The sequence below is a fragment of the Cucurbita moschata genome, unplaced genomic scaffold (genome assembly GCF_002738365.1).
Source record: "Cucurbita moschata cultivar Rifu unplaced genomic scaffold, Cmos_1.0 Cmo_Scf00038, whole genome shotgun sequence".
Classification (NCBI taxonomy): Eukaryota; Viridiplantae; Streptophyta; class Magnoliopsida; order Cucurbitales; family Cucurbitaceae; genus Cucurbita; species Cucurbita moschata.
Genome location: NW_019268554.1, coordinates 2,034,251 through 2,047,058, shown reverse-complemented (window position 1 = coordinate 2,047,058; position 12,808 = coordinate 2,034,251). Strand labels below are relative to the sequence as shown.

General features: G+C 36.0%; 1 protein-coding gene across 1 annotated transcript in view; it reads left to right on the top strand.

The window, feature by feature from the left end:
• LOC111432406 (translation factor GUF1 homolog, chloroplastic) overlaps nt 1-12,808 on the top strand; it is a 36,223-nt gene that overhangs the window by 7,749 nt on the left and 15,666 nt on the right. Inside the window, exons 3-6 of the mRNA XM_023069271.1 lie at nt 756-842; nt 9,837-9,893; nt 10,088-10,153; nt 12,520-12,582. Of these exons, the coding sequence (XP_022925039.1) occupies nt 756-842; nt 9,837-9,893; nt 10,088-10,153; nt 12,520-12,582 (273 nt within the window). The remainder of the gene's footprint in view (nt 1-755; nt 843-9,836; nt 9,894-10,087; nt 10,154-12,519; nt 12,583-12,808) is intronic.

The following is a 12,808-nucleotide window of genomic DNA, read 5'->3' as shown; positions in this document are numbered from 1 at the left end:
TTTTTTTTTTTTTTTTTTTTTTTTTTTTGGGTCCATCTTCTTCTTGTTTCCTTATCAACTGGTTATGGCAGCCGGGGTGTGGGGCAGCTTTTTATCATACTCTTCTTCAGGATGGTTCTCTTTGATGGGCACTGTTTGTTTTTTGTTCTAATCTCAGTAATCTGATAGATGTCTTCAAGGCTTGTTTTTCTGCTCCTGAGGAAAGAAAGAATCAAGTAGATTCAGTCTCATTTCTGATATTGATTGCTCTGTTGTTAAATTTGTTGGTGTAAAATTTTTTAAGCTGCCCATCTCAATGCGGTGGAGGTCTTCTTTTGGATTTTGGATGAAATTGAATCAAAAAAATTTCGAAGATAAGCATTTATCTAGGGTTGATTGTTTTTATTCTACTCATTTAAAGGTTTCTTCCTGATGCGCTCTATCCAAGTCTTTTGCGCATGTCTTTATATGCTATTACTTTGACAACCCTCTGTAATCTTTTTTTCTTTATTTTTTATTCACTCCCTTTGAGGTTGTACTTTTAGCAGTAGTCTTTTCTCATCTCTTCAATGAAAAATTTCGATTCTTGTTTAAAAAAAAAATAATATCCTATTCCTTAGGCAAAGAGTCTATCAAGCTATTAGGAACGGACTAACCTTTCAGAAACAATCATTCATGTATTGACTTCTAATATTTTTGCATTGTAATGTCGATTAATTTTGTCATGATTTCTAATATTTAGCTTGTGTTATTTGTTTTAACTATCAATTTGACAGGCAGCTCGAATGCGTTATGTGTATGAGAATGAAGCATATTGCTTGAATTTGATTGATACACCAGGTCACGTTGACTTCTCTTATGAGGTAATTTCATGCAAGTCTTTATTTCAGCAATGATCAGAAGTTATACTTGCATTTGAATGATTGTCTTGTTGGATCCCATTGTTGATAGTGTGAGGGAAGGTGGTGGAAGAAAACTTATAGAATAGGGATAGAAAGGCATTATCCAAAGAATCATTTTTTGGACTAGTCACGTCCTTTATCAATTCTTAAATTACAAATTACAAGCACTTGATTTCCATTTAGTTATTACAAATTAATTATATGAATTCTAAAGTGCCCTCTTCATCAAATTTTGGGACTTTTTATAGTATGATCTGCTGTCTGTTTGCTGAATTTCATACTAATTATCATCTCAATTCGTGTCTTCAAGATAACTTCATTTGCTTAATTCACAAGAGGGAAACTGTAAATTCAGTGAGGAATTTTCATCTGATAAGTTTAACAAACGGTCAAGGAAATAAAAGATAATGTTTTAGTTACATTTTCTGAGTTTTATACAAGGAAAATTTATTCTGACCATTCAAGCTTCTACAACTCATAATGAGGATGTATAGAAGAAGCTGCCACTCGAGTTTTGACACAGTTTGGACATCTCCTTTTCCCAAAGCTTTATTCAACCACCACCTCTTTGGATCCCAATTCACACTTTAGAATAAATGAATCTGATGAAGAATCTGAAGTTAGTTTAAGTAGTGAAGATTTGGTGTTTAGATACAACAGAGTCAATTCAAGAAGACATTTGTTGAAGAACCTCGTGCAAATAGCTTGACCAACTTGTTTCATACTTCGGAAAATGATGAAATAGTCTCAGGTGTAGACACTGTCCATGTAAATTTTCCTCCCACATTACAGCTAGTGGTTTTCGTTTCTGTGAGATTTCTCCTCCCAATCCTCAAAAGACTTGTAAGGTGATTTATCATATATGTTGTTTGTATTCCACTATGCTTTTTCCATGAAGATTTATCTAGAAATACAAGGTTGGGGGATTACTATAAAAGAACCAACTTGAAGAATGTTTTGCTACTCAACCCAGATACACTTCTTATTCAAGAAACAAAAAGACGGATCTTTTCACTAGAAGAATATTAAATCCATGTGGAGTTCAAATGAAATTAATTGAGTTCACCTTGAATTTTATCGCAGATCATGGGGTATGCTCATCACGTGGGATGAAGGTAAGGTGTGGGTTCCGGAGGTTCCTAGATAAGGTTACACCTTATTGGTTAAAATCTCCTTTCAAGATGATAAAACATGCTGGATTTCTGTGTGGCCCAAATAATTCTTAAGCACGAAAGCATTTGTGGAATGAGTTGAATTCCTTTCTTGCATATTGGGGTATTCCATGGTGTGTAGGAGTTGATTTCAACATAAGTCGTTGCGTTCATGAGAGAATTCCTTGTGAGATTAAAACAAAAGGGATGAGGCAATTTAATAAATTAATTGATGAAATGGGTCTTATGGAAGTTCCACTTTTCAATGGAAATTTACTTGGTCTAAGCTAGGGGATGATAATCTGCAATCTTTGTTGATTCATTTCTTCATTTCTAAAGCATGGGATTAGCTTTTTGATACCACGATGGTTTCAAAAAAAAGGTATGGATTTTCTCCTATCATTTCCCAATTCTTATGGAAGCTGGAAGTTTTGCTGGGGCCTTCACCATTTCGGTTTTTTAATTCTTGGATGAGCTTACCAGATTGCGTTAGTGCTTTTGAGAAATCCATTGCAGAAGATCGATCTTATGGATGAGGCTTGTAATTGTTTCAAAACCTCAAAATTTAAAAACAATTAAAAAGAAGTGGTTTGCTGATTATTAAGCTGTGCGAAAGAATAAGTTGTCCTGTATTTCAATAGTTTCTGAGCTGGATAATAAAGCAGAATTGATTCTTCTTTTAAATCGAGACATAGTTGTTCATTCTATTGTGCGCCGAAAGCGGAACAAATGTACTCACAACACCAAAGTTACTCAAGACATACAATGTGACCCAAAACTTGATGATTTCAACCGCAGAAAGAATGGCATTATATAGCCTTCTGCTAAACCTAAAAATACAGGCTAAACTAACCAACCTAAAAATATTAGCAAGACCTTGAGAATAGGTCCTAAAGAATAGGACTTGTGACCGTGTACAATAATCTCCACCTTGTCATAAGATCTCCAAGTTGATAGCTAATTTGGTTGCTACCACGTCAACACACTACTCCTTCCTTCCGACGTTGATGAAATCCAAACAATGCCAGAACTTTTCACGAGCGATCACCTTTGTCAACATATCAGTAGGGTTATCAGCAGTTCCAATTTTTAATAAATGAATATCCCCTTTGCTAATAATTTTTCGAATAAAGTGAAAACAGACATCAATATGTTTGTACGAGCATGATGGACTTGATTTTTTGACAAGCAAATAGCGCTCTGGCTATCACAAAACACATCTATATGTTCTTGCAAAATACCCCGTCATTGATCAAACCATGCATCCAAATAGCTTCTTTAAAAGCTTCCGTTACTGTCATATACTCTGCTTCAGTGGTAGACAATGCAACAGTAGATTGCAATGTTGAACGCCAACAAACAGGTCCACCAGCCATAGTAAATAAATAAACCGTAGTAGATCGTCGCTTATCCAAATCACTAGCATAATCAGAATCCACATAACTAGCTACACGATTGTCAAGATTAAACATTTCTTGTTTTTGAAACTTAATACCAACATCAATAGTGCCAAGAATGTACCTAAGAATCCATTTGACAGCCTGCCAATGCTCTTTACTAGGATTATGCATATAACGACTCACCATGCTTACTGCGTGTGAAAGATCAGGTCAAGTACACACCATAGCATACATCAACGCACCAACAGCATTTGTATAAGGAATGTTCTCCATATACCTTTTGTCATCGTCAGAACTTGGACACATGGAAGCACTAAGCTTGAAATGAGGAGCAAGTGGAGAACTAACGGGTTTGGTTGAATTATTCAAACTAAATCTTGACAATACCTTGCGTAGATATTGAGACTGAGTCAACTAGACTGTACCTTTTTTCCGATCTCGCTCTATCTCCATTCCAAGTATTTTCTTTGCATTGCGTAAGTCTTTCATTTCAAATGTTTTAGAAAGTTGATCTTTGAGCTTATCAATCTCCACCTGTCTCTTTGAAGCAATTAACATATCATCAACATATAAGAGCAAATAGATAAACGATCCATCATCGAGACACCGATAATACACACAATGGTCAAATTGACTATGAGTATACATATGCTCTACCATGAAATGATCAAACCTTTTATACCATTGGCGAGGGGATTGCTTCAGCCCACACAAAGATTTCTTCAATCTGCATACTAAATGTTGCTGTCCAACTACTCGGAAACCAACCGGTTGCGCCATATATATTTCTTCTTCCAAATCTCCATGCAAAAAAGCAGTTTTTACATCAAGTAGTGCAAGCTCAAGATTAAATTGAAAGCCAATAAAATTTGAATGGAAGAATGTTTTACCACAGATGAGAAAATTTCATTGTAATCCATACCTTCTTTTTGTGCGTAGCCTTTAGCCACAAGTCGAGCCTTATAACGTATATTAGAAGTCTTCCTTTTTGCAAAAACCCATTTACAACCAATTTCCTTCTTACCTTTTGGAAGTTGTACCAAATCCCATGTTTGATTTATCTCCAATGATGCTATCTCCTGATTCATAGCCTCTTGCCAGTGTAAGCTATTCGGGCTCTGAATAGCATCTTTGAAACTGTTAGGAACTCCATCAATCAAAGAGAAAGCATATGCTATCGTATCATCAAACCTTGCAGGTTTTCGAATTACCCTTCGTGGTCTATTCTTGGCGACAGACTCAGGTTCCTCCACTCTTTCATTTACAATGCTTTGCTCCTCAAGGCTGTGCTCTTTCTGTTCTAAGACATCAAAGTTATTATCTACCTGATCAATAGGTCTTCAGTAGGAGCAACCACATCAGGAGAGAACACCACCTTCTCCACCTGCTTCAATGCCTCGTCATTATTTTCAATTTTCTGCAAAAACATTCCAGACTCATCGAATGTCACATCTTGACTATGAACAATCTTACTTGTTTTTGGACACCATAACCTATAGCCCTTCACACCTTTGCTAAAGCCCATAAACTTGGCTTTTTTTGCTCTAGGATCTAGCATTGAGTCTGTCACATGATAATAAGTAGGACACCCAAACACATGCAATTTATCATAATCACTAACAGGACTACCTGACCATACCTCAAGCGGAGTTCTCTCACCATTTTCAGAAACAGGTAAGCGATTCACCAAGTGAACTGCATAACTGAGAGCCTCAGCCCAAAGTGCCTTACTCAATCCTGCTTGAGACAATATGCATCGAACCTTCTCTATTAATGTTTGGTTCATTCTCTCAGCAACTCCATTTTGTTGTGGCTTACCAGGAACAATGAAGTGTCGAACGATCCCTTCATCTCGGCATACTTTAAGGAATGGATCATAAGTATATTCTCCCCCGTTGTCTGATCTCAACTTTTTTATTTTTCTGTCCGTCTAATTCTCTACCATTTTCTTCCACTCTAGGAAGATTTGGAGAACCTCGTTTTTGTGCCTCATGGGATACATCCAAACTCTCTTCGAGTAGTCATCAATAAAGGTGACAAACCACCTCTTTCCTCCCAATGAGACATTCTTCGTGAGACCCCATACGTGAACATAATCCAAAATGCCCTTTGTTTGGTGTATAGTTGTACCAAACTTCACATTTTTTTGTTTACCAAATATACAATGTTCACAGAAATCAATTTTACCAGTTGTGGCACCCTTAAGGACTCCTTGGTTCACCAATGTCTGAAGCACCTTCTCACCAGCATGCCCGAATCGCATGTGCTACAATTTCGATATGTCTTGTTCTTTCGAACTTGCCACAGCAGCATGCCCAATTATTGTGGTTCCATTGAAGTAGTATATGTTACCTCTTCTAGTTCCTGTAATTGCCACCAAAGCTCCACGAGCTACTTTCAAATTCCCTCCTTCCAAAATGATGCGATAACCACTCGCATCCAAAACGCCAAGTGAAATCAAATTTTTCTTCAAGTCAGGGACATACCTCACATCTTTGAGTTTTCGTATAACCCCATCAAACATCTTGATTTGTACTGAGCCGATTCCCATCATCTTGCAAGTACTATCATTGCCCATATAAACAACTCCACCATTGAACTTTTTGAAGTCCAAAAACATCTCTCTGTTGGGACACATGATAGGAGCACCCAGAATCAAGAATCCATTCACTGGTTTGGCTGGCTGATAGGGAGATTGTCAAGGCATCATCTGTATCAGTGTCGTCATCTCTAACCACATTGGACTTTGACCCCTTCTCTTTTAAGATCGAACAATCTTTTTTCCAATGGCCTTTCTGTCGACGATATGCACACTCATTTTTATCAAGTTTTCTCCAATTATCAGATCTACCTCTCGACTTTAATCGGGACTCTCCACATTCGTTCCTTTTCCAAATAGAAGTCCTTCCATGAGTAGTGAGAACATTTGAGCTAGAGCTTTGATATGTCTTCTTTTCCTTCTTTCACATCTCATTGTTTATTAAGGCATTTGAAACATCTTCAAAATCAATATTAGTGATTTCATGTAGTAGGATCGTTACTAAAAACTCGTAGGATTCCGGCAAAGAGTTTAATAACAACAACGCCTTGTCCTCGTCATCAATCTTAACATCAAGATTGAGTAAATTAGTGATGATTTTGTTAAAATTATCTAGATGCTCAACCATTAAGATACCTTCCTTGTAGTCAAAACGGAAGAGTTTCTTCTTCAAATAGAGTTTATTTTTCACACTCTTCTTCATATATTTCGCCTCAAGCTTGTCCCATAATTCTTTCGCCATGGTAACCTTCATAAATGGATATTTCTGATCCTTGCCAAGATAGGATCGAATAATTCCACAGGCTTGCCGATTTAATTTCGTCCATTCTGCTTCTGTCATGTCTTCAGGCATCTCCTCTTGGAGAGAAACATCGAGGTCTTGCATGACCAGCAAATCGCTAACTTCGCCTCGCCAAACACCAAAATTATTGGTTCCATCAAATTTCTCTACTTCGAGATTGGAACTCCACACTCTCGATCCACATCATGAAGATTCTGCCATTTGCAATAATTAATCTGGATGTAACTCAAAACACAATTCTTGAAAATTGATTTTCAAGAGAATAAGCACGATTGTGAGCATGTCTAATGGTCGATGAGGCCCAAACTTTCACAATACCCCCAAATACCACAATAAGGCTCTGATACCACTTGTGCGCCAAAAGCGGAACAAATGTACTCACAACACCAAAGTTACTCAAGACATACAATGTGACCCAAAACTTGATGATTTCAACCGTAGAAAGAATGGTATTATATAACCTTCGCTAAACCTAAAAATATAAGCTAAACTAACCAACCTAAAAATATTAGCAAGACCTTGAGAATAGGTCCTAAAGAATAGGACTTATGACAGTGTACAACACATTCTTACGGCCCAGGGAGAACTTTTTGAACTTTATTTGGAGTAAAAACTTTCCCCATCCTTTAAAAGTCTTCTGAAAGCAATCATCCAAGAGCCGAGATGTGAATCCCTGAAAACCAAAACTAAGTTGCACAAAGAAAAGAGCTCCAATTGCTACTAGATTATGGAAAAACTCAACCACAGGCTTCTTAAGCTAGAACAATGATTTTCAGCAGTACGCCAATCAAAAGGGAAATGAATCACAAACCATCAACAGATTGAGATTTAGATACTGAATTCCAGCATGACAAATGAGATTACCTTTCCACCCTCTTTTCCTTTCCAAAAGAAAATACAAACAAATAAATTCAATTACAAGCTCACCTTGCTTTCAATCTTCAAAATCAGTAAACCTTTTGAACAACCAAGGATTCCACATGAACACAAGCAATACCTCTTGATCTCCAAAAAGATCCTACTGCATTTTGAGCAAACTGATGACAAATTGAACTCTTGAATCATCACTATCCCGGCAAATGCTTTGCAGAAATTCTTCAGGCTACTTTCTTTGATCCATACCCCAAACTCCTTTTGTTCCAAGAAAAGATGTTCATAGTATATCAAAGATGGTTCCAACTTATAATTAATCTTTCTGACTGATCCCCTAAAAAGAGGGAATAATTTCATGGAATTGAAGACCACTGGCCTTAATCAGTGAAGAAAAATTATGCAAACCTGAATGTTATGTAGATAGAAAATCATTGTCTGAAAAAGAGAGTCTAGCTTGCAAACAATGAGTCTTCAACAATGGCTTCATCATTATAGTTGCAAACTGGCTTACAGTCAATTTTCAAGCTACTTAACCTCAAAACTGATTGATTGTTTGATTCTGTTACACAGCTGGGAGCCGTTTCTTCTGATGTATGCTGATTAGAGAGGGAGTAAGATTTAGAGAGGAAGGGAGTAAGATTTTAGTAAAGTGAACTTTGTTGGGTTCAATGTTGCATTGATCAACAATCAAGGGCAGTGAAGTGACCTTTCAAACATTTTGCAGAGACACGTTTTCCTCATATTTCAAAAGAAATCCGTTACCATTTCTCAGAAAACTGTCCAACCTTTCTTAGCAAAACTGATCGAAACATGTAAAAGTTTTCCTCCTTTAGAAACAGACCGGACCACACACTAAAAAAACCAGCCTTGGTGGGATCTAAACGTTGATAACTCAATGGTTCCATCAGTATCTCTAATTTTCTTATGAAAAAACAAATGCACCGGAGATTGCAATAAATCAACCATACATAACTTAAACCAGCGCACATGAGAAATAGATAGATGAGGCTTCTGCATATTCTTCAAATCTTCAATGAAAAACAAGTCATTCTCATACCAAATACAGTAATATGTATTTCAAATGCAGCAACTAATAAACTCCATAACGAACAAACTCCGGAAAATGAATCACAATAGAAAAAGAGGATTGACAATGACTGAAACTAACCACAAGCAGAAGACAGCGGTGGATGAGGGTTGAAAACTAACATTCTACTATTTTCAATCTAGACAAGCAATTCCATCTGTTCTGAAAATTCACTAACTTGAGTACAATCTGAAAGCCAACAAAAATTTCCTCCTCTTATGCCTTAGGTTTGTTCACTTTGTTACGGGGATGGGGATTCTCTCAATCAACTCTTTTTTGAATGCTCTTATTATTTGGATTGCTGGTTCAAGATGTTTTAGTTTTTTCAAGATTAAGTGTGTGTTGTCTTCAAATTTAGAAGGTAACATGCTTCAGCTTCTCTCGGGTCCATTGCCTTTGAAGCCTTACCTCATTTGGTTTCATGTGATCAAAGCTCTTTTTTATGAGTTATGATTGGAAAGTAACATGAGGATCTTCAATAATAAAGGTCATCTTCTGTGGTTTGAGAGTTTCAATTCAGCATGTTTGAAACCTTCAAGAATGTTAAAGCTCTACTATGGACAAACCTCATTATGACTTTCTTTTGGAATCTATGAAAAGAAAGAAATCAAAGAGTATTCATGGTGAAGACTCAGACTTTACTAGGCTCTTCAGAAATATTGCTTAGCACGCCATTTTTTGCTTCCTATAGTCATACCTCCCTCATTATAAATTGGGAAGGTCTTTTGTGCACATCATGGACAACACATCAATGGAATTGTCTCCTATCAGGAAAAAAAAATAATAATAAATAAATCCTAGTTCACAGTTTTCAAATCCTTTGCAGCCTATTCTTTTCTTGACATTTTACTTACATTGGGATGTTTATATTTCTTTTTAGTTGTTGTCTTGTTGTTCTTTGTCAAATTTTCACTCCCAAGTGAAGGTTGTATCTTTTTTAGCATTAGTCTCTTTTCTGATCCTTAATTTCCTTGATGAAAAGTTGTTTCTTGTTCTAAAAAGGAAAGAAAATGCCTTGTTTTTGGAGTTAAGTATGACTCATGAGATTAATACCTTACCTAGCAATAATATTTCAACTTCATTTAACTTTCCCTTTTTGCTAGGTTTCTCGATCTCTTGCTGCATGTGAAGGTGCTCTTCTTGTTGTAGATGCTTCCCAGGTATGTCATTCTAGATGGTTGCTTTGCGTTAGCTATAGTTGATTATTTGTCTTCCAACTTGATTCATATGTAGGAAATCTATGTGCATTAATTGTGCTTCACAAATCTTGACCTTTTTTTTTTTGTAATTTTTTGTCGTGGCTAAACTTGTATTATCTTTTGCTTAGTGTAACTCTTATGCAAATCTGTATTAGGGTGTGGAGGCACAGACGCTGGCAAATGTCTATTTGGCTCTGGAGAACAACCTAGAAATTATTCCTGTATGTTTTACCATTTTGAATTATATTTATGTCCTGTTATTGGTGCCACATTTTGGTTCACTTGATAATTATAATAAGATAGTTTTGATCGGCTATGCCCTTCTTAATAATACTTTTTGAGGTTAATTATAAGTTTGTGGCATTTCCTTCCTTGGTTTGACTCCTTTTTTGTGGGCTTTATTTTTTATACATTCTTGTATTATTTCATTGGTTCTGAAAGAAAATTTGATTATTCATAAAAAAAAAAAAAAATTATAAAAAAATTATAAAAAATTATAAAAAAAAATATAACTTTGGTCTTTGGATTGTGTTTAAGAGGTCTTTGAACCTTACAAAGTGTCGAATAAATCTCTAAATTTTTAAATATATATCTAACTAATCAAACTATAAAAATGGTTTAATAAAACCTCTCCATTTTTTCAATTAAAAGTTTCATTTCTTACGAAGAATAGGTCGGTCTTGATTCTCACTTTTTTTTCCTACCTTCTTGATAACTTTAACCTTCAGAATTCTCCAATCCTAGGCTGATCTGCTGTTGATTCCATTTTTGTTCTCCTCCTCCATTCTTAGATTCCCCTTCTCCGTTCATAGATTCTCCTTCTCCATTATTAGATTCTCCTTTATTCAACTTCTCCAGTGTCACAAAGTCCTCTTATTGATGCTTCCCCTTCTTTGTTTTTTGGGCCAATGTACAATATGCATCTTCTTGGTGGCGTTCAAACCTCAAGAATGCCCAAAACATAGGAATGCCCAAATATTCCCGACGTGCCTGTCACCTTAAGGCAATCAAGAGAATTGTTGCCTTGGAGTGCCCCCTTGCACTTTGAAAACATGGACAAGTAGTAGTGCTGCAGGAAAATTCAATATTACTAAATAACTGATCCATAAAAAGTTTATTTACACAGTCTCTCATAATCATTCAACTTTTATAACTAGTAGGTAGATTCTTTACGCATACTTGTGGAGAAAAAGTTGGCCAGAGTATAGAGATAAAAGGAAGGATAGGTGATCAAACTAGATTTTGAAAAAGCCTGTGACATGATGGTCTTGGATTTTTTTTCTTGATATTTTGTGCAGGGCTTTGGAGAGTGGTGGATCAGGGGGATAAGAGGTTGTATCACTAACACTTCCTTCTCAGTCTTTGTAAACTGTAGGGCAAGTGGATTCTTCAACTGTCAAGGATCTAAGACAGGGAGACCCCTTGAACTTTTTCTTTGTTGTTGTTGTAGATGTGTTAAGCGCTTATGTTGGAGAATGTGTATGACAGATGCTGTATCAATGGTTTTGTGGTGGGAATGAATCAAAACCATGTGAGCCACCTACTATTGCAGATGACACCCTTTCATTCTTAAATTTTCATGGCAAAAAGTCTAAGAAGTTGAAGGAGATTATCGATGTCTTTGAGCTTGCTTTTGGGCTCAAGATCAATAGGGAAAAGATCGCCATTTCAGGCAGTAATATTGATTAAAGTGAGAGTTGTTAGCTGCCAGAATTCGGGGTTGTGATGTTGGGAGATGGGCAGTGACTTAGTTGGGACCTTGGGGGGCAACCCAAAGTCCCAACTATTTTGGGTTTCGGTTGAAGAGAAAACTTCCTCTAAACCATCAAATTGAAACAAGAACCTAGAAAGTTTGGGATACTTTCTAGGTTTGGCAAGAACTAGAAGTGGTATTGTCAATTCTTAGCAGTAACATATTCTAAATTTACTAAAGAAGACAGGAAATCCTGGATGTAAGCTTGTTGAAACTCCTATAGATCCAAATTTAGTCCAACACCAAAGTGAAGGGGTAATTCCAGATGACAATAGCATGTATCAAAGACTTGTGGGAATGTCAACTTACTTATCACATGCTTGACCAAACATTGCATACTCGGTTAGTATTGTTTTTAGTATGTGAATAACCCGAACAAACATCACTTAGGGTTGTAAATAGGATTTTAAGATACTTGAAAGACACTCTTAGATCATGAATATTGTTTAACAAAGTCTAACAAAATTGAACTCTACATTGATGCTAGTTGTGCCGGAGAACTAACTGAATGGAAATATATATAGGGATATTGCATTGATGAATTTATCTCCAAGCTTGCCTTATAATCTATGTACAACCTAGCTTGAGGGGTTAGATTTATAAATAGTGTAATTGGGTTTCTATTAGTCCTTGAGTATTTTTTCAATGCCATTTCCTTTTATAAGTAGTTTCCTCAGTTGAAACTTCTCTGTTATTATAGTTACCCATTAGTTGAAACTTCTCTTGTATTATATTTACCCATTATTGTGTTGTTTGAGTAATAAGAAAATAATTTCTTCTCCAAAAGCAACCATACTAATTTGATTGATGATTTATTGATGTAATATGTTGCAGGTTTTAAATAAAATTGATCTTCCAGGTGCTGATCCACTTCGTGTTACACAGGAGATTGAAGAGGTTGGTACAATATAAATAAAAAAGAATAGTTTTATTTCATGTACCATCGCTTTTGCATGTACTAATGCTTTCCTTTGTCAAGCCGGAATACTCTGATCTTGGATTTATGTTTGATGTTGTCAATGGAAATACTGGCAAGGATAGAACAGTTCGATCATTTAATATTATTCATTATATTTTAGTTTTTTTAATTTCATAGAAAGAAACAATATATTCCCGCCCCCCC